This window comes from Excalfactoria chinensis, chromosome 3 (genome assembly GCF_039878825.1).
Source record: "Excalfactoria chinensis isolate bCotChi1 chromosome 3, bCotChi1.hap2, whole genome shotgun sequence".
NCBI lineage: Eukaryota > Metazoa > Chordata > Aves > Galliformes > Phasianidae > Excalfactoria > Excalfactoria chinensis.
In genome coordinates this window covers 26735914-26759514 of record NC_092827.1, presented here as the reverse complement: position 1 = coordinate 26759514, position 23601 = coordinate 26735914, and the positions used below count along the sequence as shown (strand labels likewise).

The 23601-nt window shown below is 44.5% G+C and overlaps 1 protein-coding gene across 2 annotated transcripts in view; it reads right to left on the bottom strand.

Moving 5' to 3' along the window:
• The window catches only part of SMAP1 (small ArfGAP 1), an 88904-nt gene extending 65911 nt beyond the window's left edge, over positions 1–22993 (bottom strand). Inside the window, exon 1 of one of the 2 annotated variants that reach the window (XM_072330878.1) lies at positions 22591–22993. In XM_072330878.1, coding sequence (XP_072186979.1) covers positions 22591–22708 — 118 coding nt within the window. In that variant the 5' untranslated portion in view covers positions 22709–22993. The remainder of the gene's footprint in view (positions 1–22590) is intronic. The other variant, XM_072330877.1, reaches the window with a different exon arrangement.
• Between the last annotated feature and the right edge of the window lie 608 nt (positions 22994–23601).

The following is a 23601-nucleotide window of genomic DNA, read 5'->3' as shown; positions in this document are numbered from 1 at the left end:
CTTGAGCACCGTGTGGAAGTTTGGGCACAATATGAGAATGACATAAAAACATCAGAGAGAATTCAATGGAGAACTACAAAGATGGTGAGGGTCTGGAAAAGAAGATGCATGAGAAACAGCTGAGGTCCCTGTGTGTGCTCAGTCCGGAGCAGAGGAGATGAAGGGAGGCCTCATGGTGGCTGTAGCTCCTCAGAGGGAGCAGAGGGGCAGCTCTGAGCTCTGATCTGTGGTAGCAACAGGGCCTGAGGGAACAGCATGGAGCTGTACCAAGGGAGGGGCAGTTGGGGGTTAGGGACAAGTTCTGCACTAGTGGTGGTCAGGCCTTGGAACAGGCTGCCCAGGCAGTAGGCATGGCCCTGAGCTGCCGGAATTCAATCAGCATTTGGACAACACTCTCAGACAAAGGGTTTGATTGTGGGTGATGCTGTGAGGAGCAGGAGTTGTACTCAGTGATCCTTATGGGTCCTTTCTAACTCAAGATATTCTGTGATTCTATAGCTCTTGCTTATCATTTTTTTAGCCCACCTCTCAACTCCACCAGTCTTAAAGGCATTGCTTTAAACTCCATCAAGTTCTGAACACTAAGGAATAAAGTGATTAAATAATAACTGTCAGAAGCACGAAAGCACACTGAAAAAGATGGAAAGTGTTTAGAGCAATTATCTTCCCTCTTGGTAGGACAGATGCACATCCAGACCACTACCATAACTGCAGCACTTTGTATTACAATAATTAACACGGCATATAAATACTTTCCTTGGACCTAGAAAATCAGGTCTCCTTTCCCCATCTTTAACTTCAGACTGGCTGGAGTCAAGCCACAACAGACAGCCTAACACAGGGCTGCTTACTCACTCTTCTGTGATACGGAAAGAAGGTAGAGAGTAAGTGAGAAAACTTATAGATAATGACAGTTTAGAAGGTGAAATCCAAGCTGTGCGCACAAGCAAAGCATGAAGAGGGATTTACTCATTTCTTCCTATCAGGAGGTAGATGACTAGCTGCCTGCTAGAAAGCAGGGCTTCAGTACGCATAACAGCTGCTTTGGAAAGCAATACCATGAACATTAACATCCCTGTTTCCTCCTCTCATCCTTGAACTTTTAACGCTCAACACAACACCGGTATGGAATAGCAGTTGTGTCTCCTCTCAGTTTCTTGTCCATTCAACCCTCTCACTTGAGAGGAAGACAGGAAGGGAGAAGTCTTGGCAATGCACAAGCACTGTTCAGTATTAGCAAAAACAAGGAAGAAAGAAATGGTTTCAGTTAGCCTCCATTCTTTGGAATGGCTGCACAAAATCCCAACACGCATTTACACAGCCCTGTCTTTACTGCAAAAGGCTTTCCACTTACTAGCCATGTTTTGGGTAGACACTTTGTTTTTGATTTGTCTTGTTCATGATCCCAGCAAGTCAGACTACATTATGTCCACTGCTTGACCTTTAAGACCATAAGTATTAAGATGACTGGCAGCTTTAGAAGTAATTGCTACCATCATAAAGTTAGGTTTCAGGGGTCAAGAGAGCTAACAATCACTCACTGAAACTAACGCTTGACAAGCCACACTTCAATGGAGAAAGTAACTCTTGTTAGGTAAGAACTAACACTAAAGCGATTTTCAATACACATCTTAGGGCAGCACAAAAGCCAGCAACCTCTTGAACTATCATTTCCCCCACCCCACCAAGGACGACATACATAGCATAGCACAGGAAAATCCCACTATCAACACACAGTACTCTAATTTTAGTGTTCTAGAATGGAGTTTTGCAGGTCAACTGCCTCAACATACTAATTTACTTTTAGCAAAAAACTTACTCTACATACTTCCTTCGCTACCCCATTATAGATAACATAACTTTGTTTACGCAGGTGCTTAATATAGACATGAGAATTTAAAAACAAGTACAGTAAGGTCTTGTGCACCCAACAGCCTGACCAATATGGAGAAAAACCGGATGGCTCACCCTCAGGTGATAAGGAACAAAGCCAGTTCTCACCGTGTTCCTACAGTGACAGAAGACACTTATCTGTAGTATCTATGTACCATATTTTTGCCCTTCATGCTGTTCACACTGCCACTATAACTTTACTTATTTTCAAACACGGCAGGGCTTATTGAACTACACACCCATCAGTCTCTCAGCTAGGCACTGCCCTTTAGGCCAACTGCCTAGTTCCCTACTCCTCAGACTTCTTCAGCTATCATATCCCATATGCATATGTTCTACTTTGATCAGACATGATCAGAACAGGGGCTCTACATGATTGATGTCTACTAGAATAATTTGGGATGAAGATTGCTAGCCTAAAATTTTGTTAGCAAACACTGAAATCATAACATACCATAGTTACTGTTCTCTTGGAAAAGAACAGTTTTGCTTATTCTCAAATGTTCATTAATTTTATTTACGAAATAACTTAATTTCAAATAAAAATTAATACAAGCCAATTATGGCCACGGTAAGAAGCAGATAGAAGAAGTTACAAAATTCTTCTGCATGGGCTTCAAAGCTCTGGTTGAATATGCAATATGACAGCCTGTGAACAAAAAGAACTCCAAGGTCAAAAGCAAAGCAGCAGCAACTGATGTCCTTGAATGTATACTTTATGTTGGCTTTGCTCAACACTCTGCAAAACATTCCACGTCTGTAGCAAAGCTACTTTGACTGACAAGAACAGCCGTCATCCAGTGCAACTCCAGTTGGCCACTGTTAGCATGAAATGTTGTTTGATATAAGTTTTAATACACTTCTTTTGAAAGTTATTTGAATAGAAGCTTCTCACCAGAACAACTGAGCTGCTCGTCAGCAGCTTGCTGCACTGCTTTCGGTGTACCATTCCTGATACAAAACCCACTTCAAGTAACTTCTTCAGTCATTTAAGAGACGGGCAACTTCACTGCTTAAAAATGCATTCAGTCTCTTTCATCATTAGCTAAAGATAATGCTAGGAAACAAGTCACAGGACTTGAACTTATCCTGAAAATAACTGATGAGTTTACAACTGTTCCAGCAGTCCAGGCAGTCTCTGAAACACTGTCTAAGTACACCCAAGAAAACACTTAGTCCTTTTCCAAAGACAGATTACTACCTCAAAGATGAAAATCTTGTTTGTTTCATCTGAACTTTTCTACACTGTCTATTGATTAGACTTAACTTTCAGTTCTTAATAGAACATTTGGCAATCTTCTCTAGGATGTTAACAATTTAAATAACCATTAAAATAACCAATACCAAATAAAAGCACATCAGGTTTATTGTGCATATGTAGTCATATATATATATATATATATATATAGCTGCTATATATATATATATATATATATATATATAGCTGCTAATTCAGTTACCTTAAAGAAAAAGATGACTCTCCGTATTATTTAAACTGGACCAGTTCCTTGTATGTCTTTAACGTGACCCTTACACCTCTTTCCTCCCTGCTCCCACAGCTTGTTTTGGGCAAAATGCTCTTCTTAGAAAGTAGATCAAGAAGGCAGCAATAAAAATTGCCAGCATTGCCGCTGCTCCCTGTTAATGTAACTAATGTAGCTGCAACTTAGAATCATAGAATTACCCAGGTTGGAAAAGACCTTGAAGATCATCAAGTCCAACTGCAGCCTAACCACTGTACCCTAAACTAACTTATGTCAGGGTACTAACTTACCAGGTTAGTACCCTAACATGCTACTCATAGTTTTTGTGGGTACAGCTAATCTAGCTCTTCAGGCAACAATAACAACAGCAGTGACAATGCTGAAGCTGGTTTAGTGCATCATAGAAGAAAACACAAGCCAAAGTACATTTGTTCCAGGAAGCCCAAGGTTTAAGTTTCCTCCCCTTCACCATTCCACCACTACTTGTTCAGCCTACGGGAACAGCAGGTTAACACAGAAACATTCCTTTGGCTGCAGCAGAGGTGCTGCCCACACTTACTGAGCATCCCAACTTACAAAGAGCAAAGAGGTGAGAGCAGTACAACACACAAGAACATGGCCTTATATTTTTATATTCATTGTCAAAGGGAAGGTGGCTGTTTTACACCTCAACAAGCCACTCTCAATCCTTTGGACTATGTGCATATAAATAGGCAGCAAGGAAACTAGTTAAAGTTTTTGTTACTTAACACTTGATGTCGATGACGAAAGCTTGTCAAGGCCTTCGCTTTAAATAAGATTTGTATGACACTTACATTTGCTTTTGCTCTACATCCTTGCAGATACCGAGTAGCAATTCTACAAGGAAGGAATCCAAATATGACACATAAGAGTGCGTTAAATGCTTTGCATTCTCAAAATAATCTGCAGCAAACTTATCTGGGGCCAACATCGCCTACACCTTCTGCCAGGCACAATTCTGTGGTTGATCCTTTCACTCTGCTCTGACCAGGAAACCCACAGAAGTCACTTTAATTCCCTCCTCTTTCGCCAAACAGGAGGAATACCGGCAGACACTTTATTTGTCGAATAACTGGCTCCATCTTGTGGAAAAGCGAATTAACTGCAAGAAGATTTACAGGTCTCTTCACGGTTGCCAGCCAGTTCCTACAAAAGTCACCTTCTTGCCAAAGATACACCAAAATCCCAGAGGCTGTATCAGCACATGGACACACAGTGCTCTCTCTGCATTACTTCTCAGTGTCATTCAGACAGCACAGACACCCTTCTACTAGAGACTTCAATGAAGTTATCAATAAATGTTTTCCAGAAACATTTATCCAAGCCGAGTTCCAAAGATCATGAACAGAAGATGAGCATTCTAATACACCAGATACACAGAAGGAAAACAAATAGGCAGCTGTGTTCAGCAAAGTTCAACAAGTATTTGGACAATACACTCAGAAACAAAGTTTGATTTTTGGGTGGTCATATGTACAGCCAGGGTTGATCCTTGAAGGTCCCTTCCAACTTGGGACAGCCTATGATTTCATGAAAAAGAATGGCTAACACAAGTTCCACCTCCAACAGGCACAGAGGGAAGAACAAAAGCACATGGCAGAACCAAAGCGACTCCGAATACCTCCTGTCAAAACATCACTAAAGACAATGATTAGGTCAAGGGGAGACTAAGATGCTCAAAAGCTATACAGACATGTATTTTCAGTACAATCCTGCTGTTTCAAAGATCTCTCACCAGCTTCACTGGAAGCTGCTCAGTTCTCCTGAAAGTAGAATCCTACTCACCATCCCTACTGTTTTTAACTCAGATTGTCGCATGTGCTCTAAACCAAACAAGAAACAAACAAAACAGAGCAAACAAAAACCTTAACTGCAGTGTTTAATAAGGTCTGCTGAATCGGTTAAGCCTTCAAAAAAGGAGGATGAAGCCAGGAAGAAAAATGTCAGATTTAATGAATTAAAAACCAGCCTTTCTTAGAAAGAATATGTGAGATCTTCAAGATTTTTAAAGATCTTTCAGCAAAGAAACTGTGCAAGAACTGCACCACAGGAATCTTTACACCCAGATAAAATGTTGTGTCTTCAGTCTTTAGAAAGTACTGATATGAGACCGTTTGCCCACCATTTGCTCCACTCATTTAGTTTCTGATTGTCACCTGAAGCACATTTTTATGTCACATTGTTTCCCCACATTAAGCTCACTTTTTTTCCTATACAGTAGAGGAGGCATTCGTTCTTTACCTCCAAGCTTTATCCAAGTACAGCCTTCAAGTGCCCTTCAGATGTGAACGCCTACATATGCAACAAAATGCTCTTTTATATTAAAAAAGGCAACAAATATCTGTAGCTTGCACAAATGTGCAGAACCTCAGAATAGTCAGGGTTGGAAGGGACCTTAAAGATCACCTTGTTTAAAGTAGTTAGTAGAAATCTCTTGCTCTTCTCTGAAGTGGAAGTCTTCCCAAAACAAGATTTTCAGTGGTTTTACCACACAGACAAGGCCAGAATTTAAGAAGAAACTTAAAACTTCTACATCAAGAAAAGCCCGGGGAGACTTCAAACAAAAGGAGCAGCTTTCTGGTAGTTTTAAATAAAACTGAACTCAGCAACATGAAGTTGTGCTGAAGGTCAGCAATAAAAGCAATTACATGCTGCTAAAGAGCTCAGTTTGGTCGTGGCTGAGAATTGTACAGCTCAGGATTTACTGCAAGAACACTGGTAAAACAAGATCTGGATGCATAACATGGCTATTTTTAGCCAAAATCTCCTAAGTGCTGTAGAGCTGCAAGGACAAAATTCCCACAGGTTTGTTTCTTCCATTTGAGCAATGCATTTTCATGAAAGCCATCAACAGCCCAGCCCTACTCCTAACTGCAGAAGCCACACAGAAAAAGCAATGACTCCCTGCACAGCCTGTCCTTCCCCTGGAACTCAGTGAAATCCCGATCAGCCAGTCCCATTTAGTCCTTCCGCTCACTAATACATACTCCAATAGAGGCAATAATTGTGCAACGTGTTTCAAATAAAGACAGTACCCTATTTCTACAACTGTATAAGGCCTTAACTAGACTGGAAGTTCCTTCAGTTCTGTTTAAGCCACAGAATTAAGTATACACTGTTGATCTACTGAATAACCACATATATCTTCAACAACAAAAATTCAAATCCAAATTATAACTACTTCAACTCTGGGATATTTTCAAATAACACAGCAGATGGAACCAAAACATAGCCTCACTAATAACTAACTAACAATCTAACTAACTAACAAGCCTAACTAACTCACTAACAATCACATATTAGAAATATGAGTTTGACTAAATAAGACTGTGAGAATAGGTTTGCTTTTCCGAAATTAAAAACTAGATAATTTTACCAAACATCAGGTGATCACATGATGTGAAATCTAAGTTACCAAACAAGACAGTGTTTCCAAGCTCAGTGTGAAGTAATACACATACACACATCCCAAACATCGCCGATTCAAGTAATACCAGGAAAAAGTGAAATCGAGGTGGACTTTTTGAGGATATCATAAGGTCTCCTATTCATCCCATCTGTAAGATGACAATGCCTTCATTAGGAATGTTTTATATACACTTCTTAAAAATAACTTAAATATCATTTTTACCTCATGGAAATGTCATAAAACTTCCTTTAAAACATCACTTTCCAAACTCAGTATGTCCCATTACAGATTTCCCCAGTCACTCTTATTACCACCTCCAGGTAAGCAGGGCCAGAACCAGCTACCAGAAGCAAGAGCCAGCATGCCTGCCAGGCTCGAGCTCATTACCCAGCACATATGGAGAGCACAAGCAGAATACATGGGATGCTTCCACAGCAGTGCTCTCAGTCTTGCAGAATGGCAGCACACCACTGTGTACCCTTTGGAAAGTGAAGTCACTGCTCTTTCACATCAGAAATGTCACAGGTGCCAACCTGGACACATTCAACAAGCCAGCAGTCTTAGCTATCAAATCTGGATTTGGCTAAGGAGCAGTGCTCTGATTTCATTCAGCCTGTTGGCTCAAAGAGAAAGCACTGCTCATGTCAGAGTTCAAGATGCAAGAAAAGAAGTGTGCAAGCACTCGTGTTCTCTTAGCAGCATCTGGTATTTTCTATAAAGACAAGGTTATGTTGCATTTCATATTTCAGAAAGACACTTCTGGAACTGGTCTTGACTACAGTTTTTCCCCTGTCAGAAAGGAGCTGCTGAAAGGCTTACTGTTTTTAAGTGAACAACTTATATTCCTTTCATCTGCAGAAATAAAAGGGAAATGTGGGAAACTGTGACCTCCCTAAAATGTTTTCATAAGTTAATAGCTGCGCATTGAAAGTACCACTGATAAGAATATATATATATATATATATATGTGTATGTAAATCTGTGCTACTCTGTTGGGACACAGTGAGTGCCCCCTGAACCAGTCACAACACAAATGTCCCACAACCACCTGCTGTAAAGTTCTCAGCCAGCAAATGAAGTTCCTTTAATCGTGATAAAACCCTCAGAAATCAGACTTGCTTGCAGCACAAGTTTAGAATACAGTTTGTTATAAAGAAACAAGAGTGAACTATAAGCTTCTGCACTGTTTTCAAGTACGAGGCCCAAGTTTGCAGATACAGAGTACCAAATTCAAGCCTTCAGACTGACCGCTCTCTTGTACCAGTTTTCTCCAGTGTACTGGTTTTGGCCAGGATGGAGATAATTTCCTTCATTGCAGATCTTGTGCGCCTGTTTTGGATTTGAGACCAAAACAGTGTTGATAACACACTGATGTTTGAGTTGTGTCAGAGCTCTTTTCCATTTTTCATGCTGCCCTGCCACTAAGGAGGCTGCAGGATTAGAAGAGTTTGTGCAGGGACAGATATGGGACAGCTCACCCAAATGAACCAAAAGAATATCCTATGCCATATGAAATCAGCTCAGCAATAAAAGCTGGTAAAAGGAGGAGGAGGCTGGGGAATATTTGTCTTCCAAGTAACCATTACACTTGAAGTCCCGCTTTCCTAGAAATGGCAAAAAAATCTGCCAGCCAACAGGAAGCAGCAAATAAATACCTTATTTTATGATTGAACAGTTCAGTTGGAAAGGACTTTCGAAGATCATCTAAGCCCAACTGTCTGATGATTTCACAGCTAACCAGAAGTTTAAGCATATTATTGAGGGTGTTACTCAAATGTCTCTTAAACACTGTCAGGCATGTGGCCATCTGTTCCTAGAGAGCACGTCCCCCTGTTTCCCCTCCTCAGGGAGCTGCAGAGAGCAGTAAGGTCACCTCTCAGCCTGTTCCATCCAGACTAGACACAACCTAAATGCTCTCAGCCTCTCCACATGGGAAGGACATTCCAGCCCTTCTACCAGCTTTGGTGCCCCCTCTAGATGCTTTCAAGGACTGTAACATCCTTTTTATGTTGCGGAGACCAGAATCAATTTAACGTTAAAGATGAGGTCAGACCAACAAATAAGTGGGAGAATCACGCCTTTGACCAGCTGGTTTAACGCACTCCAAAATGTGGTTTGCCCTCTTGGCTGTCAGAGCACAGTGCTGGCTCATGTTGAGCTACTTGCTCATTGCCCCTTGGTGGGATGGGAGAGAGAACCAAAAAGGCAGAGGTGAGAAAACTCATGGGCAAGGGTGGTTTAACAAGTAAAGCAAAAGCTTCATATGCAAACAAGGCAAAGTCACTGAAAAATTATGAGGAAAGTTGTCCTGGGGGGGCAGATATTGAAAGGGGTAATTTAAGAATGAAGCTGTTATCTAGCGTAGTCAACATAAGGTCATCAAGGGAAAATCCTGCCTTAGTAATCTGGCCTCCTATGATAGTCACCCACTTGGTAGATGAAGAGCAGGTAGTTGGTGTAATCTTTCCGGGTTTCAGACCCTCACAGAGTCCTTCTAGTCAGACTGTCCAACTGTGAGTTGAACAAATTCATGCTGTGCTGGCTGATGAATTGGCTGAATCTCAGAGCCCAAAGGGCTGTAGTAAACGGGGCTATATCTGCCTTCTGGACAGAAGTGGTGCTCCCTTGGGCTCAGTACAATAGCCAGTTCTGTTCAGCAACTTCATCAGTGATGAAAAAAATGGAGTGGAATGCATCCTCAACAACTTTGCTGATTATACGAAACCAGAAGACGCTGTTAACTTACTTGAATAACAAGGAAGAGAACTTGCAGAGGGATCTAGATGCCTTGGAGCACTGGACAGTCAGCAACAGCATTAAGTTCAACAAAGGCCAATGCTGGGATCTGCACCTGAGTTGGGGTAATGATGGGTGCAGGTACAGACTGGGAGATGAGTGGCTGGAAAGCAGCTTGGCAGAGAGAGAAATATGAAGGGTGTCATGGTTTTATAATTTTTGCTATTGGTATTGCACATCATAACATCATGTGGAGCACAGAGAAGAACTACACATCCCAGAGGACCTCGCAGTCAGAGAGGGAAAAACATCACGGAAGTGACACTGGCTCTCTCTCCCTGCCTGGCAGCGGGTGTGGGTGTGCTTCCAAGATGTGCGCCTTCAATTTCATAGTAGGCTTCTCGGTCTTCAGAAAACTTTCTCTCTCTTATTTTACTTGATTTATTAGCCTCAATTTCGATTAGATTGTATATTGTGTTATCTTGCACTCCAATATCATAGTTAGTAAAATAAGTTTTCCTCCTTAGATCATTGCCGCTGCTCTGTTTCCTTGAGCCCAGATCCCATCTCCCTGCCCCTTCCCCTTTTCCCTTCCCATTTTTGGGTTAAAGGGTCCCACGGGCCTACTGCTCCCTGTCACGGACATAGACTTTGTTCAGTTGTCTTAAACACCACTAAGGTATGTTCCCATAACCTTTGAAGAACTTGGTATTTGAACACCCCATGGTTAACAAAACCAATGAAGAATAAAACTTATTTTTATCTAATCAGAACACATCACTCCGGGTAAAGCTGAAATGAGCTTTGCATTTTCTCTAAAGGATCTTCTCATTTCATGAAACTATGGAGTTTCTTCTCTGAGATGACTTTAGATGAAATATAATTCAAATGACTTTGGCAAAATGATTGTCTGTCATGCTGTAATATCAACACACAAGTGCACCACGTTATCAGCTAAACATGAACAGAATTTATTTAACATTACAAAGTCCCAGTGACCACTCACTATCTCACTTCGAATCTACCTACAAGTCCCAGTGCACTCAGGGAGAACTGGTTACACACAGCGAATCATTCCTTGAAATTCCTATAGAAATTCCTATAGAACTACTACAGCCTTTCATCCTACTAAGGAAGATTTAAAGCTGCCATAAAGCTTCAACTGTTTAAGTGCTTCTCTAAAATTGCAAAAGAAATTCCCGTTCCCTCCTGCTTAAAAAAAGAGCTAGTATACAAGAAGGGTATGGCAATCAATAAGCAAACACGGATCAAATAAAGAAACAAAATCATTTTCCCAGCCATGCAAGAAGGTACAGCTCCTCAGTCAGCATATCCATTTTCTTCCACAAAAATCAGAGACAGGCACAGCTCTGAGAAACAGAACTGTTTTTTACCAAATCCCAGCTGCTGTTAGTTGCTTGGCAACACTGCCCCTCGGCATCAACCTCCTGTCCAGGTTCTGCTCTGACAAGGGCTGAGCTACCCTCCGCATGCCAGAACAGTCTGCAGGAAGCAAATACCTTTCCCCAAGAGATAAAGGGCAACTGAAAGTCTGGGTTAACTGAGACAGTCAGCATGCTGACCTGGGCAATTTTTCACATCCCCCATCATACATGTCACTATATCTGCAAGCAACAGAATTAGTGCTCGCCATACCCACAGCTACTACAGACTTGGAGCACTAGGATGCTCTCTGAACCTCTAAATTCTTCCTCCTCTTCACACAGTGACCCCACAGCACAAAAGCAACCATCTCCTCTGATGGGACGATCGCAGATCAACTCTTATGTGTTTTGGCTAAGGTGGAAAAAAAAAAATAGGAACACAGGTTCTCTTGACCAGCTCAAACATAGTGTCAGCAAGCAGGGCTACCTGACAGTACAAACTCACACATGTAAGTAACACCTAGTGGAAAGCAACAGCAAACAGAGCAAGAGCAGAGCATAAATAAGGGTTAGTTCTATACCACATGATCAGACCACTGTAAACAAAGACAATTATGAAATTAGATACCCACTCAAATCTAAGTTGACCAAGTCTTCACAATAAGATAAAACTGCATTATGGCAAATAAAGTCATTCAAGAAAAAAAAAACCAACACAACCTACAAAATCCCAGAATGGTTTGGGTTGGGAGAAACCTAGAGACCACCCAGTCCCAACCCCCTGCCATAGGTACAGTTGTCACTCACTTGATCAGCTGCCCAGGGCCCCATCCAACCTGGCCTTGAATAGCTGCTTCCATGGGACAGGGCATCCACAACTTCTTTAGACGGCCTGTTCCAGTCCCTCCTCCATCATTTACATAAAGATTTTTTCCTAATGTCTCATCTAAACATCCTCTTTTAGTTTAAAGACATTACTGTTTATTTTATCACTACACTCCCTACAAAGAGCCTTCCCCATCTTTCCTGTAGGCCCCTTCTAGGAACTGTAAGGCTGCAATGAGATCTCCCCAGAACCTTCTCTCTCCAGGCTGATCAAGGCCAGCTCCCTCAGCCTATCTTCACAGGGGAGGTGTTCCTGCCCTCTGATTGCCTTTATGGTCCTCTGCTGGATTCATTTCCATGCCATTCCTATGCTAGAGGTTCCAAAAGTGAATGCAGAAGAGCAATATCGCTCAAACCCTCAGTAGACATTAATCAGGTTAAGAGGCCAAATCAGGAGAGTAGGAAGTTTGAAGTAGTTTCTATTTTGCCCCTAGTCCACCAGAGGGCATCACTTTTAGTCGTAACACAGAGATCCAACCATCAGTTATAAGATCCAGTGAGATTTTTTACACAGAAGGGATCTATGAAAGGCAAGTCTTACTAGCAAAGACCAAAATGAGGAAGCCTTTTCCATACTTCTTACCTTCAGGCACCCTGATCCATTCTGTAGCAGGTCCACACCCTCTCTAGCCCTCTTTCTGCTGCCAATGCATCTGCAAAAGTCCTTCCTGTTGTGTTTCATATTCCTTACCAGATTCAAACTCCAAGAAGATTATTTTTTTTTTCTTCCCTAACACCATCCCTGTACGCTTGGACATTCCCTCTATATTTTGTCCAGATCGTCTGTCTCAGTTTTCACCTCTTACATTGCTTCTTTTGTCTGAGGTTTGCCAGGAGCAACTTGCTCATTTAGACTCCCTGCTGCTTTTGCTTGATTTCCTGCTCACTGGGATGTGCTCCTCTATAGCAAAAAGAAGCAACCTTCAGAAATAAGAAATAACATTAAAAATAGTCAAAACCAGTACCCCCAGACCTCATCACTCAAATAATTCTTCCAAGTATATCCCTGAACAGGCCCAAGTCTCATCTCTGAAGTTCTGCTCTTCGCTTTCTTCCCTCTTCTTCGGACCCTAAACTCTTCCATCTCCCAGTCACCGCAGCTAAGGCCATCCCCAACCTTTACATCTTCAGTCTGTCCTTCCTTTGTTGGTAGCAGGTCAGTCAGGTCCATCTGAGCACCTAACTTGACAAATCACTTGACTTAACCATTTGTGCTGAAAAACGACCAATAATCTTCCAGGAAACCTCCTAGACTGTTTGCTCCCTGCTATGCTGTCCCTATGGCAATTCTCATTGTGGTTCAAGACCCCTACAAACACCACAGCTTATGAATGTCAGGCTTCTTCAAGTTCTCTGAAGAAGAAGGGCTGTGGTGGTTTCACACTGACAGCAAGCCAAACTCCACCACACCACTCCCTAACCTCCCCTCCTCAAAAGAACAGGAGGGGAAAAAATCTGATGGATAAAAGGCTCAAGGGTAGAGATAAGGACAGGGAGATCACTCATCATCACAGGCAAAACAGACTCAGCATAAGGGAGATTAACATAATTTATTGCCTATTGCTAATAACGGATTAGAGCAGTGAGAACAGAGAGCAAACTAAATACACCTTCCCCCCACTCAACCTCTTCCTCCTCCTCCCTCCAGCAGAACGGGGAACAAGGGCAGCAGTCAGTCCACACAAGTCCCTATAGACAGCAGCTCCCTCAGCCATCCCACCACATCATGAGCTCCTGTTCGTGGGCAGCAACTCCTCCTCAGAGCTCTTATGGGGTATTCCCATGGGCTGCAGCTCCTTCAGGCCTCATCCACTGCTGCACCGTGGCCTCCTCCATGGCTGCATGAGAAGATCTGCTCCATGGTGCCCATGGGCTGCAGAGGGACAGTCTGCTCCACCACAGGCCTCTCTTAGGCTGAAGAGAGCAACTCTTCCCCTCCTTCTTCACTGATTTTGGTGGCTGCAAGGCTGCTTTTCTCACATATTCTCACTCCTTTCCCCCAGTAGCTGTGCAGCAGTTTTTCCTTCCCTAAAATCTGCCCTCCCAGATCACACGCAGTAGGTTCCCTTTGGAACAGTCTCTGACCTGACACGAGGCTGCTGTGCTCCTCACAACGTTATCCCCATGCAGCCTTCCGGCTACCAAAACTTTGACATGCAAGCACAATACGGGAAGGCCTCATTCCTACTTTTTCCTGATCAGGTAGTTAGAAGCAGACTCCTACACCATCACCCACACTGGCCTGCCCTCTAGCCCTGACCCATAAGCTCTTAAGCTCATCATCCACCTCTGGGCAAAGATGCACACGCAAGCCCACCGGTTTGACAGAATGTGGCTACTCTCCATCCTCAGTCTGTACCTCCTAAAGCACCTCTATCTATTGCTTGCTTGCAAAACTGGAGGGCTGCAATCTCACTATGTGATACCAGTAAAATCATAGCTCAACTAACTCATATTTACTCTTCCAGACTATCTGAAAACTGTTGCTGTCAGCACAGTGAAGCTGAATTCAAGTAGTTACAAATACAGCAGTGTTACTCTTAAAGCACCTCAACATAACAATAAGGACATCACTGTACATTACCTGTTCACAAGGTAAACTCATTAAGTTTTAAGGAATTTATCCATGGCCCCCTGGGAGAACAATTCAAAGCATCTAAGTTAGTAAAGCTGAACCCTTAAATGAACACCAGAGAGCTAGCTGAGGAAGATGCACTCAATTAACTTTGACTACTCTCTGAGCAATACCTACTAACTGACTCTTTATTAATCCCCTTAGGAAATCTAGATTAAGGAGGGAACCACCCCTACACAAAAGGTACCTCCCTAGAAGCCTGCTTATCACATACACGTATCTAATTGCTTCCTCACTGCTCTTGACAAGGACTTCTTAGGACTGCATCAAACCTGCTTTCTCCATAGCGTCCTGACCAAGAGGGAAGATCCATAAGACAGAGTCAATCTCAGTTTCACAAAAAGAGATCTAGGTGCAAAACAAAGCTTAACATCCTGCAGTGACACCTTTTCCACCCCACTGAAGAGTGTCAAAGCCACAGCTTAGGCATCATTAGGAGAGAGACACCAATAGCTCTTGGCCAAAGAAGTAGGATGTCCTGCACTTAGACGCATGGTCTCATCAGTCACTCTTTCATATTCTGCCCTTCACAAAGGAATTCAATTGCCAAAGCCTTTACTTCTGAAAGTAGGGCTGAAAACTAAGGTAAGGCTTTCTGCACCTACGTAATCCACCCCCATTGATCTAAAAGGTTATAAAAAATATAAACAAGACAAACAAAAAATGCACCACACCCAACAACCACATAAGTCCTGCAAATATTTATACTGGAAGTCAAAGAAAGATTCAAGTTGCAAGGAATCTCCAAAGGTCATCTTAGCCCAACCACCTAACCAGACTACAGTGTGCCATTTGCAATCTCATCCAATCTAGGCCTGCCATGTCCTGAAGAAAGCAGTTTCCACACAAAAATATCACATTAAAAGCTTTGGTAAAAAGCCTTCAGGCAGAATAAAGAAGCAGGAATATGCATTTGCAACAGTGCGCTTTCACAAGTTGAACAGATTTTCTCTGGCTTATTTCAGAACATTTTCCCATACTGTGAGAGACAGGAGATAGAAACAAATCCCTTCCCTGAAAGACTCCTCCACTAGGTCACACAGTACTTCAACAACCCCACTGCCTCATTCCACCTGCTTACAAGTTCTCTAAATCCACTGCACTTCTCCCAGCTGGAAAGTAAAGGGACTGATATCAACACAGTGGGGCCAGGATCTTTTCAGTGGTGCCCAGTGATAGGACAAGGGGCAAAAGGCCTAAAGTGCAACACAGAAAATTCCACCTGAACATGAGAAGGAACTTCTTTACCACGATGGTGACATAGTACTGGAATGAACAGTACAGAGAGGCTGTGGAGTCTCCTTCTCTGGGGATTTTCAAAACCCACCTGGATGCTTCCCCATGTAGGGAACCCACTTGAGCAGGGGACTGGATGAGATCTCCACAGGTCTCTTCCTTCTCCTGTGATTTATTTTTGAGACAAGCAGGCAGAGATGACTGCCATGCTGCTCTCCACAATCTATCTGCATTCCTGGTCAAGCGGAGAGGTTCCAGAGGAGTGGAGGCTTGCCACTGTGATTCCCAGCTACCTGACCTTGGTGCCACAAGTGGTTAATTATCAGATCATCTTGAGGGAGACCATACGGCACATGCAGGACAACCAGCAGATCAGGCCCAGCCAGCATGGACTCATGAAAGGCAGGTCCTGCTTGATCAACCTGATCTCCTTCTATGATCAAGTGACCTGTCTGGTAGATGAGGGAAAGGCTGTTGACGTAGTCTACCTAAACTTCAGCAAAGCCTCTGACACTGTCTCCCACAGTATCCTCCTGGAGAAGCCATCAGCCCATGGCTTGGACAGGTACACTCTGTGTTGGGTGAAAAACCAGATCTGGGACAGATCTTGAGAGCATGGGATTAAATCCAACTGGTGACCAGTGATGTTCCCCAAGGGTCAGCACTGGGGTCTGTTCAGTATCTTCGCTGATTACCTGGACTAGGGGATTAAGTGCACCCTCAGTAAGTTTGCAGTTAACATCAAGTTAGCAGGAAGCATCAATCTGCCTGGGAGCAGGGGGAAAGGCCCTACAGAGAGATCTAGACAAGCTGGATTGCTGGGTCAAGGCCAATGGGATGAAGTTCAAAAAGACCAAGTGCTGGATTCTGTGCTTAGGCCACAACAACCCCAAGCAATGCTACAGGCTTGGGGCAAAGCGGCTGGAAGACTGTGTGGAGGAAACAGACCTGGGGGTTGTGGCTTATGGCCCAGGTAGCCAAAAAGGCAGTATCATCCTGGCTTGTATGAGAAATAGCATCAGCAGCAGGAGAAGAGAAGCGTTCTCCCCTCTCTACTCAGCTCTGGTGAGGCCATACCCTGAATACTGAGTTCAGTTTTGGGCCCCTCACTACAGGAAAGACATTGAGGCCCTGGAGCGTGTCCAGAGGACAGAAACCAAGCTAGCGAGGGGTCTGGAGCACAAGTCTTACGGGGAATGGCTGAGAGAAATGGGATTGTTTAGCCTGGAGAAGAGAAGGCTCAGGGGAGACCTTACTGCTCCTTACAACTACCTGTATGGAGGTTGTGGCAAGGTGGAAGTTCGTCTCTTCAGCTGGGGAACTAGCGACACTAGATGGAATGGCCCCAAGCCGCACCAGGGGAGATGGAGGTTGGATATTAAGAAAAAATTTTTCTCCACAAGGGTGGTCAGGCACTGGAATGGGCTGCCCAGGGACATGGATGAGTCACCATCCCTGGAGGTATTCAAGAAATGTTCAGATGTTGTTGCAGGGAACATGGCTTAGTATGAAAATATTGGTGGTATGTGGATGGTTGGACCAGATGAGCTTTTCTAATGTTGGTGATTCTATTGGGAAAATGAAAATTAAGTTCTGATGGTCCAGAAGATCTGCAAGCTTCCAGTGATGTTATTGTAACTGCTATAGTTTAAAAAACTCTAAAGCAGTTGACAACTCAGGTAATTGCCTTCTTGACAGGGATGTGAATTCATCAGCAGATTTCAGTAGATTATATGTTTGTATTAAAGTCAACATTCAAATGCAATGCATAACAAACAGAAAACAATTGTTTGGTTTTCAAACATATGCCTTACACTAGAAAATGGTTAGGAACAGTGATTAGGCTCTTACAGCCCTTATTTGTAGAGATGGATGGTAGACCAAGATGTATTGTTCCCAGTTTACATTACAGAATCACAGAATGGCCCAGGTTGGAAGGGACCTCAAGGATCAGGAATCTCCAACCACCCCCCCACAACAGACAGGGCTGCCAACCTCCCCATTTAATACTAGACCAGGCTGCCCAGGGCCCCATCCAACCTGGCCCTGAACACCTCCACGGACAGGGCAACCACAACCTTTCTGAGCAACCTATTCCAGCACCTCACCACTCTCATAGCAAAGAACTTTCCTGACATCCAACCTAAATCTTCCCTCCTTCAACTTAAAACCATTTCCCCTTGTCCTGCTGATATCAACCCTTCCAAAGAGTTGACTCCCCTCCTGTTTTTAGGCTCCCTTTAGATACTGAAAGGCTGCAATGAGGTCACCCCACAGCCTTCTTTTCTTCAGGCTGAACAAGTGCAGCTCCCTCAGCCTGTCTTCATGGGGAAGGTGTTCCAGCCCTCTGATCGTCTCTGTGGTCCTGCTCTGGACCCTCTCTAACAGCTCTCTGTCTTGCAGTGGGGGCTCCAGACCTGGATACAGTTCTCCAGATGTGGCCTCACAAGGGCAGAACGGAGGACAATCGCCTCCCTCTTCTGATGGAGTCCAGGATACCATTTGCTTTCTGAGGTGCAAGGGCACACTGCTGACTCATGTTAAGTTTTTCCCCCACCAGGACCCCCCAGGTCCATATCTGCAGGGCAACTCTCAAGAACTGCTCCTTCTAGTCTGTATACACGCCTGCTTGCTCCAATAACTAGTCCTTCACTACTGCTGAACATCTTGACCCTTTTCAAGAAAGCATCTCCTTTTGTGCTTCGTCACACTCTTCAAATTGCAAGCACTCTGTTCACTACTATTTAACATCAGTGCCCATGTAACACCAGTCTAGCTGCCAAGCAGTAACACAAGCCTAGAAGACTTGGAACACATTGTAATTAGGTACTAAGTACATAGAATTAGCAAGCTGTGAGCCTCTATAGTCAAAAGGGCTGCTGAATGACATTAATGGTTTTCAACTCCTGCTCTATTTGATAAATCCATAAGAGGCGTTGTTTCTTAAAAGGTTCAAATATTAGCACAAATAATGATAAAAATGCATTTATTCTCCCTAGACTGTGAAAGAAAAAAAATAAAAATCAGATGCTTCAAGATGGCTCTCGGCACACCAGACTGACAGACACATGTAGAGCTATTTCTCCTGCAGCCTTCCAGTCCCTCCTAGCTTTACTTACACATACACAGAAGAGGACATGAAAAGTTGGACCATAAGGCTATACACCAGAAGGAATCTCAGTTGTTTGCCTCTTTCAAAAAGCCAGTATCACTGAAGCTACTGCCTACGTACCTTAGTGCTTCTTACAAATATTAGGAATAAGTAGTTTAACACTAAGATGACACGTACTACCTTACGCAGACAGCTGTTCAGATAGGGATGTAAAGAAATCAGTATGAAGACAAGTACTGCACCGTCAAATGTCATCCTTCACTCCTCCAAAAACCCAACTGATTGCAAAGACAGTTCCAGAGCTGTCTTTCTTAGGCTTGCTGCCTGGAGAGATGACATCTGTGAGGCTGTAAGAGCAAGTGTGGCCCTACAGCAGGTTGCTTCCAGTGTATTTCAGCAGCAGCCATTGAATTTGCAATTCCAATAATTAAAAGGCAAATAAGGAATATAAAAAGCACTTCCACAAACTGTACCCAAAGTCAGCAATCCTAATTATTGCTTCATGCCCACTCTGGCAGATGTGTCCTCAGCTATATTCTCCACCTTCCAGGAGGTTTGCAAAACAAAGCAGAAAAGAGTTATAACTCCACATACCACACATGTTAAGAAGTAGGCAAGAATCATATGGATGGATTTGCCCTTCCCATTAATATTCACCATTAATAACATTTGTCTCCTAAAAAGTCTCCTACCAAAGCAAGCATGTAATAACATAGGAAAGGTATACACTTGAAACTACATTATAAGCAATGCAGATGGTCCTTGGGTAGCGAGAACAAGGAGAGCCAGCTCAGTGATTCTGGAGTGAATCAGCAGTAGGACCAGAGCAAGTGCTGAAGATCCCTTTGATGCAAGATGTAAAAGCCAGAAGGTATTAAAGGTAGATATGATCAAAGCAATGAGCGATAAAAAAGCAAGTGGGATAAAGTTTGTTAGGGTCAAAAGGATATTTACAAGATTCCACACAATATCTAACTACCTACAAATTTCCAGAGCCTCAAAGAGCTGCAGTTAATACAAATAGGCAACCACGGTATATGAGGTTTCAACATCCCTCAGATGTGACAACGTGAACAGATGCCCAGGGGAAATGTAATAGGTCTGTGAACAAAAGGAGGGACTCCAACGTCTCTGGTAAGAGGAAGGGAACTGTGATGACAACCTCATAGCTTCAGTTAAGAGCTCATCCTGAATTTGGGCCAACGCTAGGCATCTGCAAGACCACACTAGAAACAAGAGTTTTTAGAGACTGCCAGAATAAGAACCAACATGCAAGTACAATTCATTACACCATGAAGATAACACCACCTAACAATAAGATGAACAGTAAAGAATAACAACTCGGGGAATCCTAGCCAACAGGGAGGAGGATGACAGACAAGAATGCAAAGCTTGCATTAAAGAAGCCGACAGAAATTGAAGTGACAATAGCTTAAAGAAAAAAAGAATCAATAACACCAATGAAAAGAAAATAATAGGTTCTCTGACAGAACTGAGCCCTTGTTTGGAAGTCCTATATGTCTACCAGGAACAATTTCATGAGACGGTTTCTGGAAGCCAGGCCTAAGAGAGGCTCTAGCGGAGCTGACAGGACAGAACTCCAGCCTGTAATTACGGGTACGTGCAGAGACAAAAATCACTGCTGCTCTGATGCAAGTAGAGAAGTCAACTGTCAGCATCTGGGGGAAGTCATGCATGTAGACAGCTGCCAGATCTGGAATCCCAGCAGAGACATCTTAAAGAATCACTACCTCAGCCATTGCTGTGTGTCACGACTAACATAACCAGAACTTCACCAGACACCAGCAAGCTGTTAGTGCTCAGCCAGCATGGGTTAGGTGTGAAACACATTAGGAGGAAAAAATAAATAAATCTGGCTGAAACTGGAAGAAAAAGCCTTCATTCTTCCTCCCCCGTTGGCCAAGTTTCAACAAGGGAATGATATGACAGGGCATTATGCTTTCATGGCAGGCAAAGGCTGGATATTCAACTGGAGAATCAACTTTGCTTTTCCTTCTGAACCTCATCTTCTGGAAGTACACAGATATCCAGGCTTCAGGGTATAACGCAGCAGCAGCCCAATGCTGTTCACACAGCTCTCCAGCCTAGGAACAAACTCCCAAGGGTAAGAAAAGAAATCATCGCAGCCTGCCCAACCTACCACAACCTATTACTAGACAGGTGCCCCTAGAAGAGCTGGCACTAATTCAGCTTGCTGTTCCACCACCTCCTCTCCAACCACCAGAAAACCACACATGTAACTACAGGAGCACGAGCAAAGGCAGATGACAGCAAGAAGCTAATAAGACATGAGAAAATAAGAAATGCCAGAACAGGATGAGACACACATAAATTAAGCTTCAGGGAAGAAAACAAAACAAAACCTCAACCAGTTTTTGTAAGGGGGGAAGGGTGAGAGCAAGCCATACCTTTAGCATACAGAAAGATAGCATGAGAGGAAGAGGTTGTGGCGACAGAGAAAATACAGAAGACTTTAGAAGTGCAGTCAGATTGTAGATAAAGCAGCTAAGTGGAACAATTTATTACAAAGAAGGAAACTGAATTACAGGTCCACTTGAAAGCAAAAGATAGGCTGGACAACAGAGTGGTAGCTGCTCCAATAACCCAAGAGAAAAAAACAACACGCCAAAGGTCAGAGCTTGCTGCCACTTCAAGCTTTGAGTTGTGACAGAAGAGAGGTATGGAAGTGTCACAAGAAAAAAAGGCAGCGCACAGAAACATTCAGTAACACAAACAGGAACACGAGGCTGAATATGTCAGCACTGCTGAACTGAAGCAGCAGAAGACATCAAGCAAGGACAACGACAACAAAGACTAAGCAACACTCTGCCCAGGTGATGGCTGGAAAGAGGGAACTCAGAAGAGAAGACAAAACTGTGTTGGAGAATCTGAGACGCTGCTGTTGAGCAGCCAAGCTCCGAGGCCTGTGATGCTAACAGCACAGGTGTGGGATTCAGCTAGCAGTTCAACATGGGACTACCAGTCCCACATAAAGCACGCAAGCATGACTTTTCCAGAACCCTCCGGGTTATAGTGGGTCTCTAACATGGTAACAAGAAGCTGGAATAGCTGTACCAGCAAACCAGTAAGAAGACTTACTTGCAAGTCACAAGGGTCTGTTATCTTCAATGTAATCCACATTATATAATACTTACGTCCATACAGTAGGAGAATAAGATCTGGTTTCTTTCTTTCTGATGTATTAAACAGCACCATCACACATGACACTGCTCAGTGGGCAAAGCAGCAGCCTGCCAAAGGGGCTCAGCAGCAGCAAGGGCCACTGGGCCTCAACCCCAGCAATGCCGAGCCGGTGCCTCACACTGCACACACCTGACTGTCACACAGGAAGTGTTATATTTAGATCAATAAATTACCGTGCAATCATCCCAGCCAGGGTAACATCTCCACGAAGCGATCCTAAACGAAAGAGGGATCTGCCACATTTTGTCCACGTCAGAGCCACACAACCCAAAGCAAACACAGCCGCAAACGCGTACCTCCTCCAGCGCGGCACGGAGCCGCCTGACCGAGTACAGATAACAGCTCGGGAACCCCTCGCACCGCCCCAGGCCCGGGCAGCCGCTTCCCAGCCGGGGCTCGTTACACTCGCTGCCGGCGGGGCACGAAGCAGCCGCGCTCACGGAGCTCCGGCGAGAAGCAGCGCCCGGCCCCCACCTCGGCAGTGCGGCCGGGTGGAGGAGCGGAGCGGGGCCGCCACCGCCCCAAGCCCCGCCGTTCCCCCCCGCCCCGCTGCCGCCCGACGGCCGTACCCTTGGCCTCGCAGTCGGCGCAGTACTTGTTGTCCTCTTCGCGCAGCAGCTTGGCCAGGATGGCCTGGTGTTGCTCATTCTGTTTCTGCGCCTTCTCGCGGCACGAGCGGGTGGCCATGGCGGCGGCGAGCGGCTCCCCGCGGGCGAGACGACGGCTCGAGGCTGGGCCGGGCACCGCCGGAGTCACGGCGCTGCTGCCCTGGCGCGGAACCGGCTGCCGCCAGCACCCACTTCCTCGACCGGAACTACTTGCAGACGCATCCGCCCGCGCACCCCGCCTCAGCAGCCCAGGCGCCGCGACAAATAGTGCGGCGGGTCCTAGCGCCGCCCCAAGCGGACGGGAGGGCGCCCCGGGGCTGCGGGCGCCGCGAGAAGGGAGCGGGGCTCGGCCGACGTGACACGACCGTTCGGCGGTATCCACCCACCGCGTGGCAGCCGGGGCGGGGCCCCTCCCCAATGCCCTGAGGGCATCGCGGGGCCGATGGGGTGCTGGAAAAGAGGGGACTGTGAGGGGACTGTGAGGGGACTGTGAGGGGACTGTGAGGGGACTGTGAGGGGACTGTGAGGGTTGGGAGCGCAGCCGGCTGGCCCCGCCTGAACGGGGCTCCCACAGAGCAGAGCCTGTGTCCGCCCTCAGCGTGCTTGTTGAATCTGCTACTAAGGAACATTTTCTCTGTCAGTTTATTCCAAGGTGTGTTGAGGTTTTTTTTTTTGTTGTTGTTTTGTTTTGGGATTTGTGTGTGTGTGTTTTAATGTAGCCCTTCTGGAAAGAGCTGAAGACTATATATAGCCCATAAAATACTGGAGCAATCAGTTTAAATGAGTGTGCATCGGTTTCTCTGATCCTAAAATGAACACGGAGATACTTAACTGTGAAAAGTGGCATTTGATGCAGTGTCTGTTTGAAAACCCTATAGAAGTGGAGAGTAAGTGTATTTGTTTCCCGTGCACTTTGGCCTTAGTGCCATAAAACATGTCCTGGATGCTTGTTTCCTGAGTCTAACTTGCAGA